A 20,079-nucleotide genomic window follows, 5' to 3' on the forward strand; every position below is an offset into this window, starting at 1 on the left:
CTCCCGTTGCCTCATTTCACAGGGTGCACCACTCACTTGTGGTCTGGCTCCTCCTTCTGGTTGCTCTGGGGATTAGCTCTTGAGGTCAATCCCCCCTTTGTGGTTTGTATGTCATCATCCTGTCTCTCCCTCTGGTCTTTAGTCCCTCTGTCAGTCCCAGGAACCACAGTGTCCTCTTCGTGACTCAGGCCTCCGGCTAGGTCATTCAGTGTTCCTCCCTTCTGGGGTAATACAGTTCCTTCATCCTAGCAGTCCTAGGCACTTTTCCTTTTCACTGCCCCACAGTACCACTCCCTCGGTGGCTGGCAAGGGAGCCCAGGCCCACCCTCCTCTCTAGGTTCCAGCCCACGGACCCTCAGCTCAACAGTCCTGGGCTTTCCTCTACCAGTCTTCACTGATACTTCTCTGAGCGGCTTCTTGCCACACCTGGTTCCCCTTCTCTCTCTGGTTATACCAGCTCCTAACCCTCCTCTCAGCGACTGGCTGCTGCCTGCCTTCCTGCTGCCTTTCCTAGTAACCCCCATCTGTTTCCAGCTACCTGACTTTATACAGGCCCCACCTGTTCTTGCACAACTGAGCCTGCTCTCAATTAGTTCCATGCTCCCTGGCTCCTCCTCCTTGTGCAACCTGTGGAGTTAATTGGCCTGCTTGGCCATTTGTGTATAGGCGTGACTACCTGCCCTTTCCTGGTTACTATACGCATCCAGTCTGCCAGCCAATTCCAGTAAAAAGAATAATTTAAAATAGGCTATCAATCCAAATTTATAAGTATTTATTAATGACTTGAAACCGCTATCTGAAAGGATAGATAAATAGGTACCAAATGGGAAAAAAGGTACTGATAATCCATAAATTTAAAATATGGAAAAATAGCTAAAATGTAAGTAATAGTAGGATATATGGAATGGAGCTCTGGGATCACTACTTGTCACTGAACATAAGCCATCATATCTGCAGTGGCATATAAAATGAGTTTACAAAAATTTTCTTTAAAATTTTTACCTCTCTCAATTCCTAAAATTTTTAAAAGATCATCATTTCCTTCACTCCATTTGCCACGAGCCCGAACTACGAGACCAAAGAAGTGGGCATTTGTACCTCCTGTTAGTTTCTTAATATCTTCCTCCAATTCGAGGTAATAGGCAGCCTTCTCTTTGTGGGCTTTCTCCAGACTATCGGCGTTATCCTCCCAGTGAATTGTAACATCCACCATCACCACCACCACAGTATCTCCTTTTATAAAAACAATATCCGGCTTTCTCAAATTTCCTTCTTTAGTTCTCAACTGAGGTTCTACTATTGATTTCCACCCCAATTTGAACACCTTATCTACTACCGCAGAAACTACCCTATTATGTCGTCTTATCCTAGCATCTTTAGTTTTAAAACATTGTCCAGATATATGTGGTATTGTCTCCCTAGCCTTACCACACCATCTACAGGTGGCATTTAATCCTTCTCTACCTCTTGCCAATGTTTCCATTGTAGGGTAAACATTAGCCCTAAGTTGTAATGCAGCAATCAATGAGGAGGATTCAACCATACCAGATCTTTTCAAAATTGAGTTACTAGTTACATCATTTTAAAAATACTTACCTACCCCCTGGCACCTCAACCCACAAAATCTAAAAAGTCTAAAATCTAAAAAATTCCTCCTCCCTCCATTTCTTAGAATTTGGTGTTGCTGCGCTAAGAATCAATATTTTATCAACTAAATTTTCTCCAGCATACATACAGGATAAATCTATCCAATTATCTTTAGACACAATATGTCTTCGTCATTTGCGGATAAGCATGTTGGGTAATTGTACACTAAATTTGGTTAATGCAAGTCCTCCATTTCTTCCCCTTGCATAAAATAATTCATCGATGGTACTTTTTGGGAGATGTAAAATCTGTTCAGCTATTTTCCTAACTAAAACATCCAGCTCATATAAAAGATAAAAAGGGGGCTCAATTAAAAGTAAATTATAAAATAGCCTAGATAAAATATACGTTTGTAAAATCATCTGGTTTTGGGCAGGTTTAAGAGGAGTCTTACTTAAACTCACTCCATTCAATCAGGTCTCAGAGTAGCAGCTGTGTTAGTCTGTATTCGCAAAAAGAAAAGGAGTACTTTTGGCACCTTAAAGACTAACCAATTTATTTGAGCATAAGCTTTCGTGAGCTACAGCTCACTTCATCAGATGCATAAAAGTGGAAAATGCAGTGAGGATATTTTTATACACACAGACCATGAAAAAATAGGTGTTTTTTATGAAGTGAGCTGTAGCTCACGAAAGCTTATGCTCAGATAAATTGGTTAGTCTCCAAGGTGCTACAAGTACTCCTTTTCTTTTTCCATTCAATCAATTTGTCCTTAAGAGACATTCCTCCAATCCCAAGGATCTATCCTCGCCCCCCAAGTATTCTCCTGGATGTACATTATTGATAATTTCAGTACCCATTCTCCAGTTATTCTTGGGGTTAATCACATAAGTCTTTTATTTTGCTAGTATGTGAAATCCCTTATTTTTTTTCATATAAACCCAAAGATTGTTTTTTGCAGAAATACTAATCTAAAATTCCTAGATTTTTGGCCATCCCTTGATATGACCCACTTAAAATTGCCACATCGTTGGCAAATGCCAACGATGTGACACTATTCCCTTGAACATAAAACCCTGAGCCCTCGGTTTCCAGCTTAGTTAACAAAGGATACATGGCAATATTAAATAAAATAGGAGACAAAGGGTCGCTTTTTTAACCCCACTCCTTATTAAAATAGACTCACCCAAACCCTTGTAGTGCAGTTATCGTATAGGTCTTCCTTATAATTTCTATAAATGTACTCATCTATCCCAAAGCTCCTCAGGCCAGACATAATATGTCCATATCCCACCGAATCAAATGCCTTGGCCAAATCCACAAATACTGTGGCTAATTCCTCCCCATTCCACTTTGCTTCCTTTATCAAATTGTCTAAAATTGAGATATTCGCTTCACATCCTGGAAAACCTTTTTGCTTATTGCAAATTTTGACTGCAGATCCTATTATCAATGGCCTCCAGGAGGATAGTTTCGTTATTTCTTCCTCAATTTGCACTTTGGGAATTAAAATAGTTCTATTTTCTTTAAAAATATCTGGGACCTGCCTATTTAAAAAACATATATTAAAAATTTTCATGAGAATTAAGGAGTCCAGGTTAAAAATATCCCATAAATCATTCACTGTTGTTTTATCTGGGCCAGGAGCACTATCTTTACAAATCTCTCTCAGGGCCTCCCTAATTTCATCCACCAAAATAGGACTTCATAATAAATCATTATCGACTCTTTCGCTGGCAGGGGCCATCCTATTGTACTTCTATGTCCAATTTCCAATGTATCTACGTAATATGCCTCATTATCTTTGAGGGGAATATTACATTTACCCCATTTGGTTCTCCCATAATTATGCGTGCTAATCTTCTTTTATCCTTAACAAATAATTGTTGGTAACATTTGTATCTAGCCTTCTTAGTGGCATATCTCCGAATGTTGTTAGATTGTCTCTTTCTATCACCCACCCCTCCATTCCCTTTTCTATTATTATTATTCATCTCCTGTTGCTCCTCATATCTACTTGTATCTGTCTATATCAATGAGTTACACAACTTTCCCACCATTGCCCACCCAACATATTTAGTCTGATTTTCCTTTAATAAAATTTCAATTTCCTCTAGGCTATTTAATATTTGTCCAGCTTTCCTACTTTGTCTCCCTTGCCTACATACCTTCCCCACCTTGTCCACATATGGATGCTTCTTTAGTGGCAAGATTTTCTCTCTATGAGGCAGAACTTCCAATATATTCTCTTCATTCCTATCTACCTCTCCCACTTCATCGATAACTCTATCTTTCTTAATCTTTCTCTTAGCCAATTCATGCCTTTTATTTGAAATTTGTTTATTAGTCTTTGTTTTTAATTCACTTTCAGTACACTTATTTATATTCCTTTTCCCTACATATTTGGTCTCCAATTTAATAAGCAACTCAATCTCATGATCAGTCCAAATTCAAGATCAAGAGCAAGTAGACTCTCTAGTCTTACTCCTAGCCGCTATATTTTCTTTTCTCTGTTCATTTCTAATTGCAGGATGCCTGTGTCTACAATGCTGGCTTAGGCCCTATTTAGTATGGAAAGCCATCACACAACTTGAGCAGATATAGCCCTTCACTGGGGTATCCACTTCCCTGGGCATGCACGTGGGGTAGTGGCATGCTCTATTGTGGAATTGAAAGGATTTACCACACTTTTTAGACCACTCTAATGGCCTTACTTTTGTGTACTACATTAATATGTTTTGCCCATTTTCCAAATGTTGCTAAAATCTGTGGGCAAATGGGACAATTAAAACAATCGATGGGATATTCTAGATAAAAAACTCCATCTTTCCATGAGCTGCTACTTAATAAATTTGCTAAATTAATTAAATTATCTGTATCTATATTGTTAAAAACAGTAGTTAAATTAGTATTAAAATGTCCAGATTCTTTAAAATACGGATCTTCAAATGCATTTAAATACTCAAAACCAGGATTAAAATTGTCCACATCTAAATTATTAGAAGTGTCATTAGTAAAAACCATAGGTAAAAATGATAAAACATCATCCGCCCAGTCCTTATCTATCAATTCAATTTCCTCAACTCCCATTTCATTTTCAGTAGGGAGGTCTCTTTTCTCAGACTCGTGAGAAATCCACTCATTAAAAAAATGTCTTGTTCATAGGTCCAGCGACCCGAATTACTCCCCTAATATATTTAACACAGCCAGCCGGGGCATCAAAGCTGGCAGCGGGGGCGTTGTTTACCCGGTCCAGCGCCAATCCGGTATGTAAATAAAAATTTTTTTTCCATTGTTAAAAGATATAACCCTTACCAGGGGGAAGCTAACCCATACGTGGGGGAGGCTACGCTTAGCAGGGGGAAACTATCCTTACCAGGGGAGCAGATTTTGTTGGGGCTGCCCACCCCACTCCCCACACTGACAATGCTGTGTGCTGTGGACACCCCATCACATCCTACAAAAGTGTTTTTCATATTGAAAGAGTAGTCCAAAGTTAGTTCTTTACTTGAAATGATTACAGGCAGCTCAGTACGGAGATCCTGGTTGGTCACTTTTCAGATAAAGCGTACAACTTACATTTTGAGCTGTCTGACTTCTTTTTCTTGGTGCTTTTGTGTAATATGGAATTGCCTCCACATGCTATTACTGTACCTTCTTCTGGAAAATCTAATTGGTCTTAATGGATTTCACATTTAACATCTGCTCCTCAGTCTGAATTATGGGTGTTGAGAGCATGGTGCTCAGCTGGAAGCTGTCTCTTCTGAGTTGACATGTTTATTATAAAAAAGATCCAGTAATACCTCGTGAAAAACTTTGAAATTTTTTCTGTTTTAGACATTTTTGTTTTACATATAACATTTTCTGCTTTCCTGTTTTCATTTGTTACTAGTGACACTTGCATGGATTTATGTTGCTTATTTTCCACCTGAAGATAGCCCTCTGTGAGATCACTGTGGTTTCTGTGGAAATTGTCACAAACAAGTGATAATGACTTCTTAATCAGCAGGGAATAACCAGCAAGAAGAGATGAACTTTTAGGAAACAAATACTGTGTTTTTATAAAGATAGTCCCATTTGTTTTCATAATGGAAAAAAAGAGACAAGAAAAAACACAGTGCACTTTTCCGCTTTTAAAATGTCACTTTGATAAAATATTATGTGAGCTTCTCTTAAAGTGCCAAATCTACAGTTCAGTACCTAGCATGAGTGCCTGGGGTGGGCGGATCAACAGAGATCTCCAGGGCCCTCTTCAGGCCACAGAGTGGTAGCCGAGCCATTCAGTGGTGATTTCTCTAATCAAGAAAAAAGGCTAAAGTAGCCTCTTTGGACTCTTATGTGGCATCATCTTGGGCGAGAAGACAGGTAGATCCACATAGATGTAGATCTTTTGGATCCACCCTCAGGTAATAAATTGGTACTAACTCCCTCACCGATGTTTGCCTGCATCTAAAACCGACCATACAGCCTGAAAACGATTCAAAATTTCTGATCATGTCAGGATCTAGGCTTGTTGGGTCTGTAAGACAGTTGCGCAGGACCATAGCCAATTTTATCAGTCTCCTAGCTTTTAGAAAACCAAAGCAAAGCAATTTATTGAATATCCTGCCTTGCAGTGGTGATAGCTCACACCTTGATTCAGTCTAAAAATAAATAAATGATGCCTATTCTATTTCTTGTCATTCTTCCCAAACATAAGTGTCTGAATGCAAAGAGATGATCAAACTGTGCACCCGTAAATTGCTGTTCTAGGAAAATTATTTCTTTTTCTGCCACCTTTAACAAACCAAAATAGTATATCTTATCCAGTCCAGCATTCTGGGACATTAATTTCACTTGTTAGTCAAATAAGACGTAGATTTGGTTTATGTATTGATTTCAAACCATGCAAAAATAAAGAATATTAGTATGTATTTTTAAAGTATGTTTTTATAATAAATGAATCAACTGTAAAAACAATCTGAGCTCCTCTACAAATGGTATGTCATTGTTGCAGTTAAAACAGTATCATGAACCTTTTAAATACCATTATACTTTAATAAAAGCAAGCAAGACCCCTGAGCTGATTTTTTTTTTTTTTAAACATGTTGGTAAGGTCTAGCTTTGATACCTTCGACAATAAAGTCATATTTAAAAATAGGGTATGGTCACCCCGTAGGTTGGAGAGGAGTGGAGCTGTTGTGAGTCTAATCTCTGATTTTATTTTTTAAAATGACTGGGAACACCTTTTCTTTGCATACTGTAGGCGAAGAAAGGTATTAGATGACCAATATGTATGTTAAGTCATTTTTACTGTGGTACTCATGGGCACGCTGGTTTTGATGCCATTCCAGAAATGTACTGCCTGTGGATGACTCTACTACTGGGAATAAAGCTAGAATGTCGGAGAAGCTGCCTTTGCTGGATTCGTAACATTTGCTGGATCTGTAACATTTTGTAGAACTGCTTCTTGATGTCAGATCACTTCAGTGTCTTTTGTAAGGATTTATTTATCGTGATACTTTCAGGGAAACTTATTTACTTTTCCATAGAGGAGTGCGCAAACCATATGATATTTTTATTGAAAACATGAACTTCTACTAAACTACTGCTCAGACACTGAGAGATTACTATAAGCAAACCAAAAGGAGTACTTGTGGCACCTTAGAGACTAACCAATTTATTTGAGCATGAGCTTTCGTGAGCTACAGCTCACTTCATCGGATGCATACCGTGGAAACTGCAGCAGACTTTATATACACACAGAGAATATGAAACAATACCTCCTCCCACCCCACTGTCCTGCTGCTAATAGCTTATCTAAAGTGATCATCAGGTGGGCCATTTCCAGCACAAATCCAGGTTTTCTCACCCTCCACCCCCCCACACAAATTCACTCTCCTGCTGGTGATAGCCCATCCAAAGTGACAACTCTTTACATAATCAAGTTGGGCTATTTCCTGCACAAATCCAGGTTTTCTCACATCCCCCCCACCCCCATACACACACAAACTCACTCTCCTGCTGGTAATAGCTCATCTAAACTGACCACTCTCCAAGTTTAAATTCAAGTTAAACCAGAACTTCTGGGAGGGGGGGTGGGAAAAAAGAAGAGGAAACAGGCTACCTTGCATAATGACTTAGCCACTCCCAGTCTCTATTTAAGCCTAAAATTAATAGTATCCAATTTGCAAATGAATTCCAATTCAGCAGTTTCTCGCTGGAGTCTGGATTTGAAGTTTTTTTGTTTTAAGATAGCGACCTTCATGTCTGTGATTGCGTGACCAGAGAGATTGAAGTGTTCTCCGACTGGTTTATGAATGTTATAATTCTTGACATCTGATTTGTGTCCATTTATTCTTTTACGTAGAGACTGTCCAGTTTGACCAATGTACTTGGCAGAGGGGCATTGCTGGCACATGATGGCATATATCACATTGGTGGATGTGCAGGTGAACGAGCCTCTGATAGTGTGGCTGATGTTATTAGGCCCTGTGATGGTGTCCCCTGAATAGATATGTGGGCACAATTGGCAACGGGCTTTGTTGCAAGGATAAGTTCCTGGGTTAGTGGTTCTGTTGTGTGGTATGTGGTTGTTGGTGAGTATTTGCTTCAGGTTGCGGGGCTGTCTGTAGGCAAGGACTGGCCTGTCTCCCAAGACTTGTGAGAGTGTTGGGTCATCCTTTAGGATAGGTTGTAGATCCTTAATAATGCATTGGAGGGGTTTTAGTTGGGGGCTGAAGGTGACGGCTAGTGGCGTTCTGTTATTTTCTTTGTTAGGCCTGTCCTGTAGTAGGTAACTTCTGGGAACTCTTCTGGCTCTATCAATCTGTTTCTTTACTTCTGCAGGTATTGTAGTTGTAAGAAAGCTTGACAGAGATCTTGTAGGTGTTTGTCTCTGTCTGAGGGGTTGGAGCAAATGCGGTTGTATCACAGAGCTTGGCTGTAGACGATGGATCGTGTGGTGTGGTCAGGGTGAAAGCTGGAGGCATGCAGGTAGGAATAGCGGTCAGTAGGTTTCCGGTATAGGGTGGTGTTTATGTGGCCATTGTTTATTAGCACTGTAGTGTCCAGGAAGTGGATCTCTTCTGTGGACTGGACCAGGCTGAGGTTGGTGGTGGGATGGAAATTGTTGAAATCATGGTGGAATTCCTCAAGGGCTTCTTTTCCATTGGTCCAGATGATGAAGATGTCATCAATATAGCGCAAGTAGAGTAGGGGCTTTAGGGGACGAGAGCTGAGGAAGCGTTGTTCTAAATCAGCCATAAAAATGTTGGCATACTGTGGGGCCATGCGGGTACCCATAGCAGTGCCGCTGATCTGAAGGTATACATTGTCCCCAAATGTGAAACAGTTATGGGTAAGGACAAAGTCACAAAGTTCAGCCACCAGGTTAGCCGTGACATTATCGGGGATAGTGTTCTTGACAGCTTGTAGTCCATCTTTGTGTGGAATGTTGGTGTAGAGGGCTTCTACATCCATAGTAGCCAGGATGGTGTTATCAGGAAGATCACTGATGGATTGAAGTTTCCTCAGGAAGTCAGTGGTGTCTCGAAGGTAGCTGGGAGTGCTGGTAGCGTAGGGCCTGAGGAGGGAGTCTACATAGCCAGACAATCCTGCTGTCAGGGTGCCAATGCCTGAGATGATGGGGCGCCCAGGATTTCCAGGTTTATGGATCTTGGGTAGTAGATAGAATATCCCAGGTCGGGGTTCCAGGGGTGTGTCTGTGCGGATTTGATCTTGTGCTTTTTCAGGAAGTTTCTTGAGCAAATGCTGTAGTTGCTTTTGGTAACTCTCAGTGGGATCATAGGGTAATGGCTTGTAGAAACTCGTGTTGGAGAGCTGCCGAGCAGCCTCTTGTTCATATTCCGACCTATTCATGATGACAACAGCACCTCCTTTGTCAGCCTTTTTGATTATGATGTCAGAGTTGTTTCTGAGGCTGTGGATGGCATTGCGTTCCGCATGGCTGAGGTTATGGGGCAAGTGATGCTGCTTTTCCACAATTTCAGCCCGTGCACGTCGGCGGAAGCACTCTATGTAGAAGTCCAGTCTGCTGTTTCGACCTTCAGGAGGAGTTCATTTAGAATCCTCTTTCTGTAGTGTTGGTAGGGAGACCTCTGTGGATTAGTATGTTGTTCAGAGGTATTTTGGAAATATTCCTTGAGTCGGAGACGTCGAAAATAGGATTCTAGGTCACCACAGAACTGTATCATGTTCGTGGGGGTGGAGGGGCAGAAGGAGAGGCCCCGAGATAGAACAGCTGCTTCTGCTGGGCTGAGAGTAAAGCAAATACTCACCAACAACCATATACCTCACAACAGAACCACTAACCCAGGAACTTATCCTTGCAACAAAGCCCGTTGCCAATTCTGCCCACATATCTATTCAGGGGACACCATCACAGGGCCTAATAACATCAGCCACACTATCAGAGGCTCGTTCACCTGCACATCCACCAATGTGATATATGCCATCATGTGCCAGCAATGCCCCTCAGCCATGTACGTTGGTCAAACTGGACAGTCTCTACGTAAAAGAATAAATGGACTCAAATCAGATGTCAAGAATTATAACATTCATAAACCAGTCGGAGAACACTTCAATCTCTCTGGTCACGCAATCACAGACATGAAGGTCGCTATCTTAAAACAAAAAAACTTCAAATCCAGACTCCAGCGAGAAACTGCTGAATTGGAATTCATTTGCAAATTGGATACTATTAATTTAGGCTTAAATAGAGACTGGGAGTGGCTAAGTCATTATGCAAGGTAGCCTATTTCCTCTTGTTTTTTCCTACCCCCCCCCCCCCCCCCAGAAGTTCTGGTTTAACTTGGATTTAAACTTGGAGAGTGGTCAGTTTAGATGAGCTATTACCAGCAGGAGAGTGAGTTTGTGTGTGTATGGGGGTCGGGGGGATGTGAGAACCTGGATTTGTGCTGGAAATGGCCCACCTGATGATCACTTTAGATAAGCTATTAGCAGCAGGACAGTGGGGTGGGAGGAGGTATTGTTTCATATTCTCTGTGTGTATATAAAGTCTGCTGCAGTTTCCACGGTATGCATCCGATGAAGTGAGCTGTAGCTCACGAAAGCTCATGCTCAAATAAATTGGTTAGTCTCTAAGGTGCCACAAGTACTCCTTTTCTTTTTGCGAATACAGACTAACACGGCTGCTACTCTGAAACCTATAAGCAAACCAGTTTTTTTTTCTTGAAAACATGACAATATCAGATGTTGATTCAGCGACATGATTTTAAATGGTTACTATAACAAACTTTCACTATATGTTAGTTATCTCTGTACCTGCATGATAGCTGCTATTCTACTACTGATCCTTCCCTGTGCCGCAAACGCTAAATGTACCACATTATGAAGAGAATCTGTGAGGTGAACAAATATTCACTAGGGATTAGATAGTGAGACCATAAATATAAATTTACTCAGCTTGTGATACAATCCCACGGTTAAACACGAGTCCCCCAAAGTGAAAGACTAATGTGTTTAAAGCAACATACCAGACTGATTATGATGCCACTTTCAAAGATGCTAACAGTTTTTTGTTTTGAGGTCATTGGAAGACAGCTAAATACAGGCTTCCCCAAGCCTCCTTCCCTGGCCATCCTTAACAAACACTAACACGGTTTGGGCAAAGAGACCATAAATATTAAGAACTTTTGCCCATTTCATCAGTTTAAAGGATAGATCTTCAGCTGTGTCTGAGCTCTAAGATGAGGAGGGAGAACAAAAGTGGCTGTGTGCATCTTTTACACACCCCCAATCTCAAGGACTGTTCCAGACCAGTTTGGCCCCTGTATCATTCAAAGCCAGTTTAGGACTGAGCTAGATTATTTCAGTTTGTAGCAGTCCCCAAGGTGCTAGTCCCCCACCAGAGCTATGTAAAGGGGCCACAGTATGGGGCAGGATCTGGACCAAAGTTACCAGTTCACCTCCCCATTTTCCAAATTGAACATTCTTCTTGTAATCCTGTTTAATTGTTGAAAATGCTCGTAGTCACTACACGGGATAACATCCTAGTCACGCATATACACAGACTGATAGATTAATTTCCAAAATGATCCCAGCCTTTATTTCCTTAGAGAGCAGGAATCCTGAAGTCTCTCCAAAACCATGCTCGGTTTGCAAACTGGGCCAGGCCCAAACAGGGTTGCCAGTTTTGGTTGGATGTATTCCTGGAGGTTTCATCACATAACATAATCTTTAATTAAAGATTAATCTTTAATTCCTGGAAGCTCCAGAACAATCCTGGAGGGTTGGCAACCATAGGTCCAGTGGAAGAGTATGTTACATTTCAACCTTAAAAAAGTTATGAGAGAGTCTGTTAGGTTGAACGAACCAAAGGTATCCCAATGTGTTTCTGGGAAAGTGTTTGTTGTAGTTTTGATTAAAAAAATTGTGTGTGCTTTTTGAGGAAAAAGTAATTTGCTTTCTTCTTAAAATTCATATGCTGGTTGAATGAACAGAAAAAACCCATATGTCCAAACTGAAGTTGTCATACCTAGCACAGGGTCAAACTCTTATTTGCATTATCTGTGTACTTGATTGTTTTTTTTATTTTTATTTTAATCAACTAAATATCACTGTCCTTTTTAGGTTTTGCATCCTATATAATCATTAAGGATTATAGAATTAATTTACTCATGCATTTTTTCCTTAACTTAAATGAGTCTACTCCCATAAGTAGGATCTAATAACGGGTGAAATCTAGTCCTGTGTAAATGACCAGCAAAAAGCATATGCAACACTTAAGGCCTCAAAATAGGACTTCATTAAGATTTAAATGGTGTATTGGTCTGTGTTAGTTCTCCCTGCAAGGGGACATTTTAATGCTCATGAGTGAGCGTTTGCATGATAGAATCCAATGTCTATTACTTAATTGGTATTCTTGCTTGGATTTGAGTAATTCTGGAGAAGAGGAAGGTTCAGTTTCTTAATTGTTTTTAATATATAGCCATACCAGTCAGGGGCCAAGCAGTGATAATTTGTTATTTTTATGTTTGTAGTAATTATGTCAATAATTTTTAATTGTTTTTAACTAATATATGGGAACTAATGAATAAGGTCTGTTTCATAAATATGGACAGACCATTTTGGGAGAGCAATATTGGATAGACGAATACACTGATTCCCACTGCAGAATGTTGGCAAACTCTCATGTGTCATCATTTCTACAAAGACTTTAAGGTATAAAGCATGTGTATATATAGAAAAGTGTCACACCCACACTGACATCAATGAGAATTTCACATGTACAACAAAAGGAGAATAAGCCCGCCTTGTTATCAATAATCATTTCTATCAAACAAAACTTCTCCTATCCTATCTTCCAAGCATTATATGATCTGATTATTCAGATGTCTGTAAAACTGTTTGAGTGCTGCATAACTGGTGATGGAAGAAAAAAGTTTGTGTGTGTGTGTGTCGCTACAATTCATACTGTGCCAATGTGATGACTTACTTCTTATGACTGGAGCTGTTCAAAACTGAGAATTTTTTGTAAAACAACACCCCCCCCCAACACACACAAACAAAAGCTTTTTGCTTTGAAAAATGTTGGAATCTGAATATTTTTTTGGCCATCTGTATTTGACACTTCACTTATGAGGGGAGTCAGTATGGGATAACGATAGATAAATCATCTATCATAGAAGTTAAAGATGGGAAAGATGTATTGGGTCATATAGAACGTCTTTCTGAAAACACAAGCTAGTGCCCTATTGTACTAGGGTTTTGTTCGATCTAGTTTTCCAATCTACCATTCCATCACTTCCTATGGGAGACTGTTATCCAGTCTAATAGATCTTACTGACGGTATTTTTTTTTCTGAAGGTTACTTTTTAATTTTGTCCTTTTTTTAAAAAAATTCATTATTCTACTTTGGGTGGTCAGAGTAAATCAAGCTGGCGGGAGCAAACAAAAGAAGTAGCCTCAGCAGATACTGAAGTATCATCTGCGGGAGGAGATAGGGTCCAACCTAGGCCTCATCTCCAGGGGTGACCATCACCTTCTCTAACATGACACCTGCAGACCAACCCATTGTTGACTCTGCTGCTGTGTTGTATCCCGTCCCCTACTCTTTGTCTGTCTTGTCTATTTAGAGTGTGAGCTCTTTGGGGAAGGCACTGTGGGGTCACATTGTCACAGCTGGCCCATTGGCACCATCGTTATACTTATATTAAAAAATAATACTACTCCTGGTTATATTCTTTGTACTCATTTAAATAATTACTCATCATAGTTGGTATTTACACCCTTCTAATATTTATATTTCTCTCCCTCCCTATTAACAATTTGTTAGATAAGACGTGTATTTAATTCTTTTAATGTCCTCGTACTTCAGAAGCCTCAACCTCTGACCATTTTCATTCTTTCCTGAAACTTCTTCAGTTTTTCCAGAGTCTCTGTGGGAAATAACTAAATGCAATATTCTACGTGCAGCTGCTCCAGGACTATAGAGAGAGGTACTGTTATGCCCTGTTCTGTCCCATGGCACCACTGTATACACAGCTGTAATTGCATTGGGCTTTTCTGCTGTCACATTGTAAACGTCTTCTGTCTAATCTGCTGTCTATTATTTTCCCTACCTTACTTTCAGCATTACTGCTTTCCAGGTTCCTTCCTACTATTGTGTGTAGTTTTTCTAGGGCTGTCAATTAATTGCAGCTAATGCTTGCGATTACCTCAAAACAAATTAACTAGACTAAAAAAAATCATCATGATTAATCACAGTTTTAATTGCACTGTTAAACAATAATAGAATACCAATTTAAATTTATTATAAATATTTTGGGTGTCTTTCTACATTTTCAAATATATTTATTTCAGTTACAACACAGAATACAAAGTGTACAGTGCTCACTTTATATTTTTTATTTCAGATATTTGCACTGTAAAAAAGATAAAAGAAATAGTATTTTTCAGTTCACCTCATACAAGTACTGTAGTGCAATCTTACAAATGTAGAATAATTTTTTTAAATGACTGCACTCAAAAACAAAACATTGTAAAACTTTAGAGCCTACAAGCTGAAGCATGAAGGGGCATACAAATGTTCCGCAAATCTGGCATGTGAATATCTTGCTATGCCGACTCCAACAGTGCCGTGTTTTCACTTTCACGTGACATTGTAAATAAGATGCGGGCAGCATTATCTCCTGTAAATGTAAACAAACTTGTTTGTTTGAGTGAACGGCCCAAAAAGAAGTAGGACTGAGTGGACTTGTTGGTTCTAAAGTTTTATTTTTGAGTGCAGTTCTGTAAAAACCCAAATAATTCCACACTGGTAAGTTGTACTTTCATGATAAAGAGATTGCACTATAGTACTTGTATAAGGTGAACTGAAAAAATGCTATTTCTTTTGTTTATCTTTTTAATAGTGCGAATATTTGTAATTAAAATAATATAAAGTAAGCACTGTATACTTTGTATTCTGTGTTGTAACTGAAATCAATATATTTGAAAATGTAGAAAAACATCTAAAATTTATTATAAATTTTTAAATTGGTATTCAATTATTGTGTAACAGTGCAATTAAAACTGTAATTAATTACAACTGTTTTTTAAATGTTGTGATTAATTACAATTTATTTTTTTTAATCATTTCACAGCCTTAATCTTTTCATATTATTTTCCTCAGCTATATGGGGCTTTTAAATCATTTTTATTGTATTTTTGCAATTTGAATCTCATTTTGAGCTTGATTCTGCTACCCTCCTGTTGAGTAGCACCCTACATCACGAGTAGTCCCATTGATCATAAAATTGATTTTTCAGTGGTGACAAGTTCCAGTATGGGTTATAATTGGTGATAAACCTCAACCTTCTTTAGGATCCTTATTGCAAGATAATTTGTGATGGCATGGTACCTTGTTTTTTTTAAATCTGGGCCACAAATCTTCTTAAGTATAGAGTTGCTGATCAGGATTATTCCGCTTCTGTCTTCTAAAAATTTTCGTCCAGAGCTTGGCTCAGTTCGATAGTTGGTAGCTGAGTTCCTGGGTCTCCTCGTAGTGAGAAGTACCTGTTGGCTGTGTACTTGTTTCACTTCTGCTCTTTCTAAAGGTTCTGATCTTGCTTGATATCACATTGCCTCATCATTCCTCATTTCCCATTTGTATCTGCTCTGTGGTTTTAATTTGTGACATCTCTCTTGTGGATTGCATTCTTTCAGCTAAGTCTGTAGTTCACAGATAAGTATCGATCATACATAAATATAGCTTATTAATTGCCTCCTTTGCTACTCATAATATCTGAGTGTGCCCAGTCAGAATAAAACTCTTTTGTTTGCTCTCTCTCTCTGTTGATGGCTTTGGAGCTGATACTGTGAAATACTCAGTACCTCTAGCATTGTGTTCAGTATCCTCAGCCTTCATTCACTTCAAAGGGGGACTGGGCCAGTGCTGTGTTGCTGCTATTCTCCCATAGACTAGCGGGTGCGGTGAAGATGCTCTGTGCCGATGGGAGAGAGCTCTCCAATTGGCATAAGAAAACTACGCCTGTGAGCAGCATAAGCTTTCCTGCCAACATAGCGCTGTGCAGACTAGCACTTATGTTGGTGTAACTTATGTCGCTTGGGGGGTGGAATATTCACACCCCTGCATGACTTACGTTTTGCCAACATAGGCGGTAGAGTATACGTAGTCTTAGGTAAGCATATAAATCCTTTCCTGTGATGGGGTGTATAAACCCCACCCTGCCAGTTACTAAGGGGGCTACAGCTAATTGGTGGACTATCAACAGCTGGCACAAGAGCCTGCAGACCAAGCAGAATGGGCTGCTGTCAGGGAGTCTGAGGCCATGTCTACACTACAGCTAGTACAGCTACAGAACATAGATGCTTCCTGCACTGATAAAGGAGGTTTTCCTATCAAGATAGGTAATGCACCCCTCTTCCCTAGCAGCGGTTGCTAGGTGGATGGAAGAATTCTTTCAATCTGCACCTACTTTGGGGATTAGGTTGATTTAACTGCGGTGCTTGGGGGTGTGAATTTTTCACACTCTTGACCACTGTAGCTATGTCAGCCTAAAGTTTGAAGCGTAGAGCAGGGCTGAGGGAGGACTTTGCATCACCCACAAACTGGCAGAAAGTGGCACAAGGTGCTGATACTCTCAGGGAGAAAGCATTGTGAAGAATTGCTCTTTGAAAGGGGCCTGGAGGCAGGAAGTGGACCAGAGTCTGAGCAGTGAATCAGAGGAAGCAGACCTTAGCTGCTGAATATAGGGTCCTTGGATTGGAACACAGAGTAGAGGAATGGCCTGGGTTCCTTTTCTGACCTCAAGGAAGGGATGTAAAAGCCCCTGGATACAAAGAGAAACAAAGACTTTTGAGCCCAGGGTGGGACTGAAAGCCTGGGATAAGATCATTAGACTTGTTTTATTGGATTTATTATTACCCTGGAAGAGGCGGGACTGTAAATGACCTCGTTGGAGGGCTGAATTGTGAGAAGAGGTAAGCCACCCTAGGCTCAGAGAGGCTATTGACAGGTGGTGCCAGTTGAAGAGACTGCTATACCATGCTTATCCATGTGGGGGTGCACTGGCTGGTGGGTGACCTCCCTATACTTCTCAGAACTTCCTTGAGGAACCAGGAACCCAGTGCAGCTCTCTTCTTATGCAAAGGCAAGACTGAGACTTGCATCCCCCTGAATAAGGGGCAGCAGATACCTGTACCATCCCAGGAGATGCCCAGGCAACCAATAGTCACAGTTTCTTCCCTAATTTTCCCCTTACTCCAGAGGGAAAGGGGTCATCTGCTACTGATTATCAAGAGCAGATTACTCCTCCTCACACTTCCGTCAAAGCTCTGCCCGGTAACCAACAACCTCTCCACCCACTCCTTGCCCACCTGGGGCGGGGGGAAGTATCCCTACAGAGCCTGCTCTTCCTTCCCCTACAGAAAGGGTGTGCAAGACAGTACAAATGTGCCTAGGAAGCTATAAAATGACCAGTTCAAATGGTCGAAATAATGTTCACCTGTGTACACTGGTGTTAAGGGGTTTTTTTTTTTGATTGAGTTAGCTTAACTTGACTGAGCAAACTCACTTGAATAATTCATCATCTTTTTTTGCTCATTTAGAAAAACTGCTTGTTTGCACAATGTTTAGTGCAATGTACAGCCAGTGATGTTTCAGACCTTTGGGCATTATTGGAGTACAAATAATAAAACATAAAGATACTTAATGTGTTTACTTTTAGAACTTATAAGGAGCTCTGATACTGCAGTGGTGAACCCATTGAAAAATTTTAGTTATCTAGGGCACATTCGTACAATGTGCTGACCATTCTTGGAATGAGTGATGTTCACTTAAATGAAGTTTGTTACAGTTAAAGTGGCCCTTCTCTGAATGTGCTGAGGTCTACCTGCTTTTAAAAAAACTTCCTTTTTTTCATATACACTGCAATGTAAAATTTAAAAGATAAAAAATTATGAAATTGAAGAACTGGACTATTCCCTCCCTCCTATCCCCTTACAGATTTAGTATATATGGGTCAAATAAAATGTTTACTGTATTGAGGTATCACTTTACAGAGTTAGAGTAGTAGAATAATATTCCAAGTATTTAATATTGCTTAGTGTTGGGGGAGCCTCAACAGGACCCATGTGTATTGCAGGGACTTGCACACTAAGGGCTAGTTTTAAGTATTGTGGCAGCTTCATCTCAGAATAGCTTTGCATGTGTGTCAGTCCTAACATTCTATTTATGTAGCCTTTTGTGTTTTAATGTTGTTTTTCACATGCAGAGATTTGGCATGCAATGAAACATCTTAGTCCCCACTTACCTTAGTTTTGCACCATTGTAACTACAGTCATTACATGGAACTTTCATTTTGGGAATACATTGCTTTACAAAAGAGAGTGATCAGGGTTTAAAAACAAATAATCAAAACCTTATACTCACAAAGCCAATACAGTTAACATGGTTTAAACATAATTCTAAATAAATTCAAGTGACACAGATTAAAAATAGGTCCTCCTAGTTTAGAGTTTAAAATTAGTATAAGAATGGATTGTATTTATTTTTACAGTGTCAGCGAGCACACTGCGGACTGGACACTGTAAAATAAATGCAATCTATTATTATATTAACTTTAAAGTCTAAACTAGGAGGATGTTGTTTTTAAAATTCTTTGACTTTCACCCCATGCAACCACATTCGAGTCAATGGGAATGTACAGGGTGTGAATAAGTGCAGAATTTGGCTCATTGTCCACAGTGTATAGGTAAACTGTATTTAAACCCTGTTAACTTGAACTTCCTTATTTAAAATGGTATTTAAAACCAATTCAGATAACTAGGCATAGTCTCCAACATATGTGGGGTAATAGCTTGTCCTCTGTAGAAGACTATAGGCTACAAACTGTTTTTTGTTAATTATAGTGAAGTGTGGAGAGAGTGTTAGAGAGTGGGTAGAAAGCTGGCTAGATTGTCGGGCTCAACGGGTAGTTATCAATGGCTCCATGTCTAGTTGGCAGCTGGTATCAAGTGGAGTGCCCCAAGGGTCGGTCCTGGGGCCGGTTTTGTTCAATATCTTCATAAATGATCTGGAGGATGGTGTGGATTGCACTCTCAGCAAATTTGCGGATGACACTAAACTGGGAGGAGTGGTAGATACGCTGGAGGGGAGGGATAGGATACAGAAGGACCTAGACAAATTGGAGGATTGGGCCAAAAGAAATCTGATGAGGTTCAATAAGGATAAGTGCAGGGTCCTGCACTTAGGATGGAAGAACCCAATGCACAGCTACAGACTAGGGACCAAATGGCTAGGCAGCAGTTCTGCGGAAAAGGACCTAGGGGTGACAGTGGACGAGAAGCTGGATATGAGTCAGCAGTGTGCCCTTGTTGCCAAGAAGGCCAATGGCATTTTGGGATGCATAAGTAGGGGCATAGCGAGCAGATCGAGGGACATGATTGTTCCCCTCTATTCGACATTGGTGAGGCCTCATCTGGAGTACTGTGTCCAGTTTTGGGTCCCACACTTCAAGAAGGATGTGGATAAATTGGAGAGAGTCCAGCGAAGGGCAACAAAAATGATTAGGGGTCTGGAACACATGAGTTATGAGGACAGGCTGAGGGAACTGGGATTGTTTAGCCTGCAGAAGAGAAGAATGAGGGGGGATTTGATAGCTGCTTTCAACTACCTGAAAGGGGGTTCCAAAGAGGATGGCTCTAGACTGTTCTCAATGGTAGCAGATGACAGAACGAGGAGTAATGGTCTCAAGCTGCAGTGGGGGAGGTTTAGATTGGATATTAGGAAAAACTTTTTCACTAGGAGGGTGGTGAAACACTGGAATGCGTTACCTAGGGAGGTGGTAGAATCTCCTTCCTTAGAGGTTTTTAAGGTCAGGCTTGACAAAGCCCTGGCTGGGATGATTTAACTGGGAATTGGTCCTGCTTCGAGCAGGGGGTTGGACTAGATGACCTTCTGGGGTCCCTTCCAACCCTGATATTCTATGATTCTATGTTATTAAGGTTCAGTGATGTTAGGAAGAG

General features: G+C 40.3%; 1 protein-coding gene across 2 annotated transcripts in view; it reads left to right on the top strand.

The window, feature by feature from the left end:
• The window catches only part of KCTD8 (potassium channel tetramerization domain containing 8), a 172,161-nt gene that overhangs the window by 6,749 nt on the left and 145,333 nt on the right, over positions 1-20,079 (top strand). Inside the window, exon 2 of one of the 2 annotated variants that reach the window (XM_048848436.2) lies at positions 4,753-4,853. The exons of the other annotated variant lie outside the window; for it this stretch is intronic. Coding sequence (XP_048704393.2) covers positions 4,753-4,853 — 101 coding nt within the window. The remainder of the gene's footprint in view (positions 1-4,752; positions 4,854-20,079) is intronic. 2 annotated transcript variants of the gene reach the window in all.

The sequence above is a fragment of the Caretta caretta genome, chromosome 4 (assembly GCF_965140235.1).
Source record: "Caretta caretta isolate rCarCar2 chromosome 4, rCarCar1.hap1, whole genome shotgun sequence".
NCBI classification, from domain to species: domain Eukaryota; kingdom Metazoa; phylum Chordata; order Testudines; family Cheloniidae; genus Caretta; species Caretta caretta.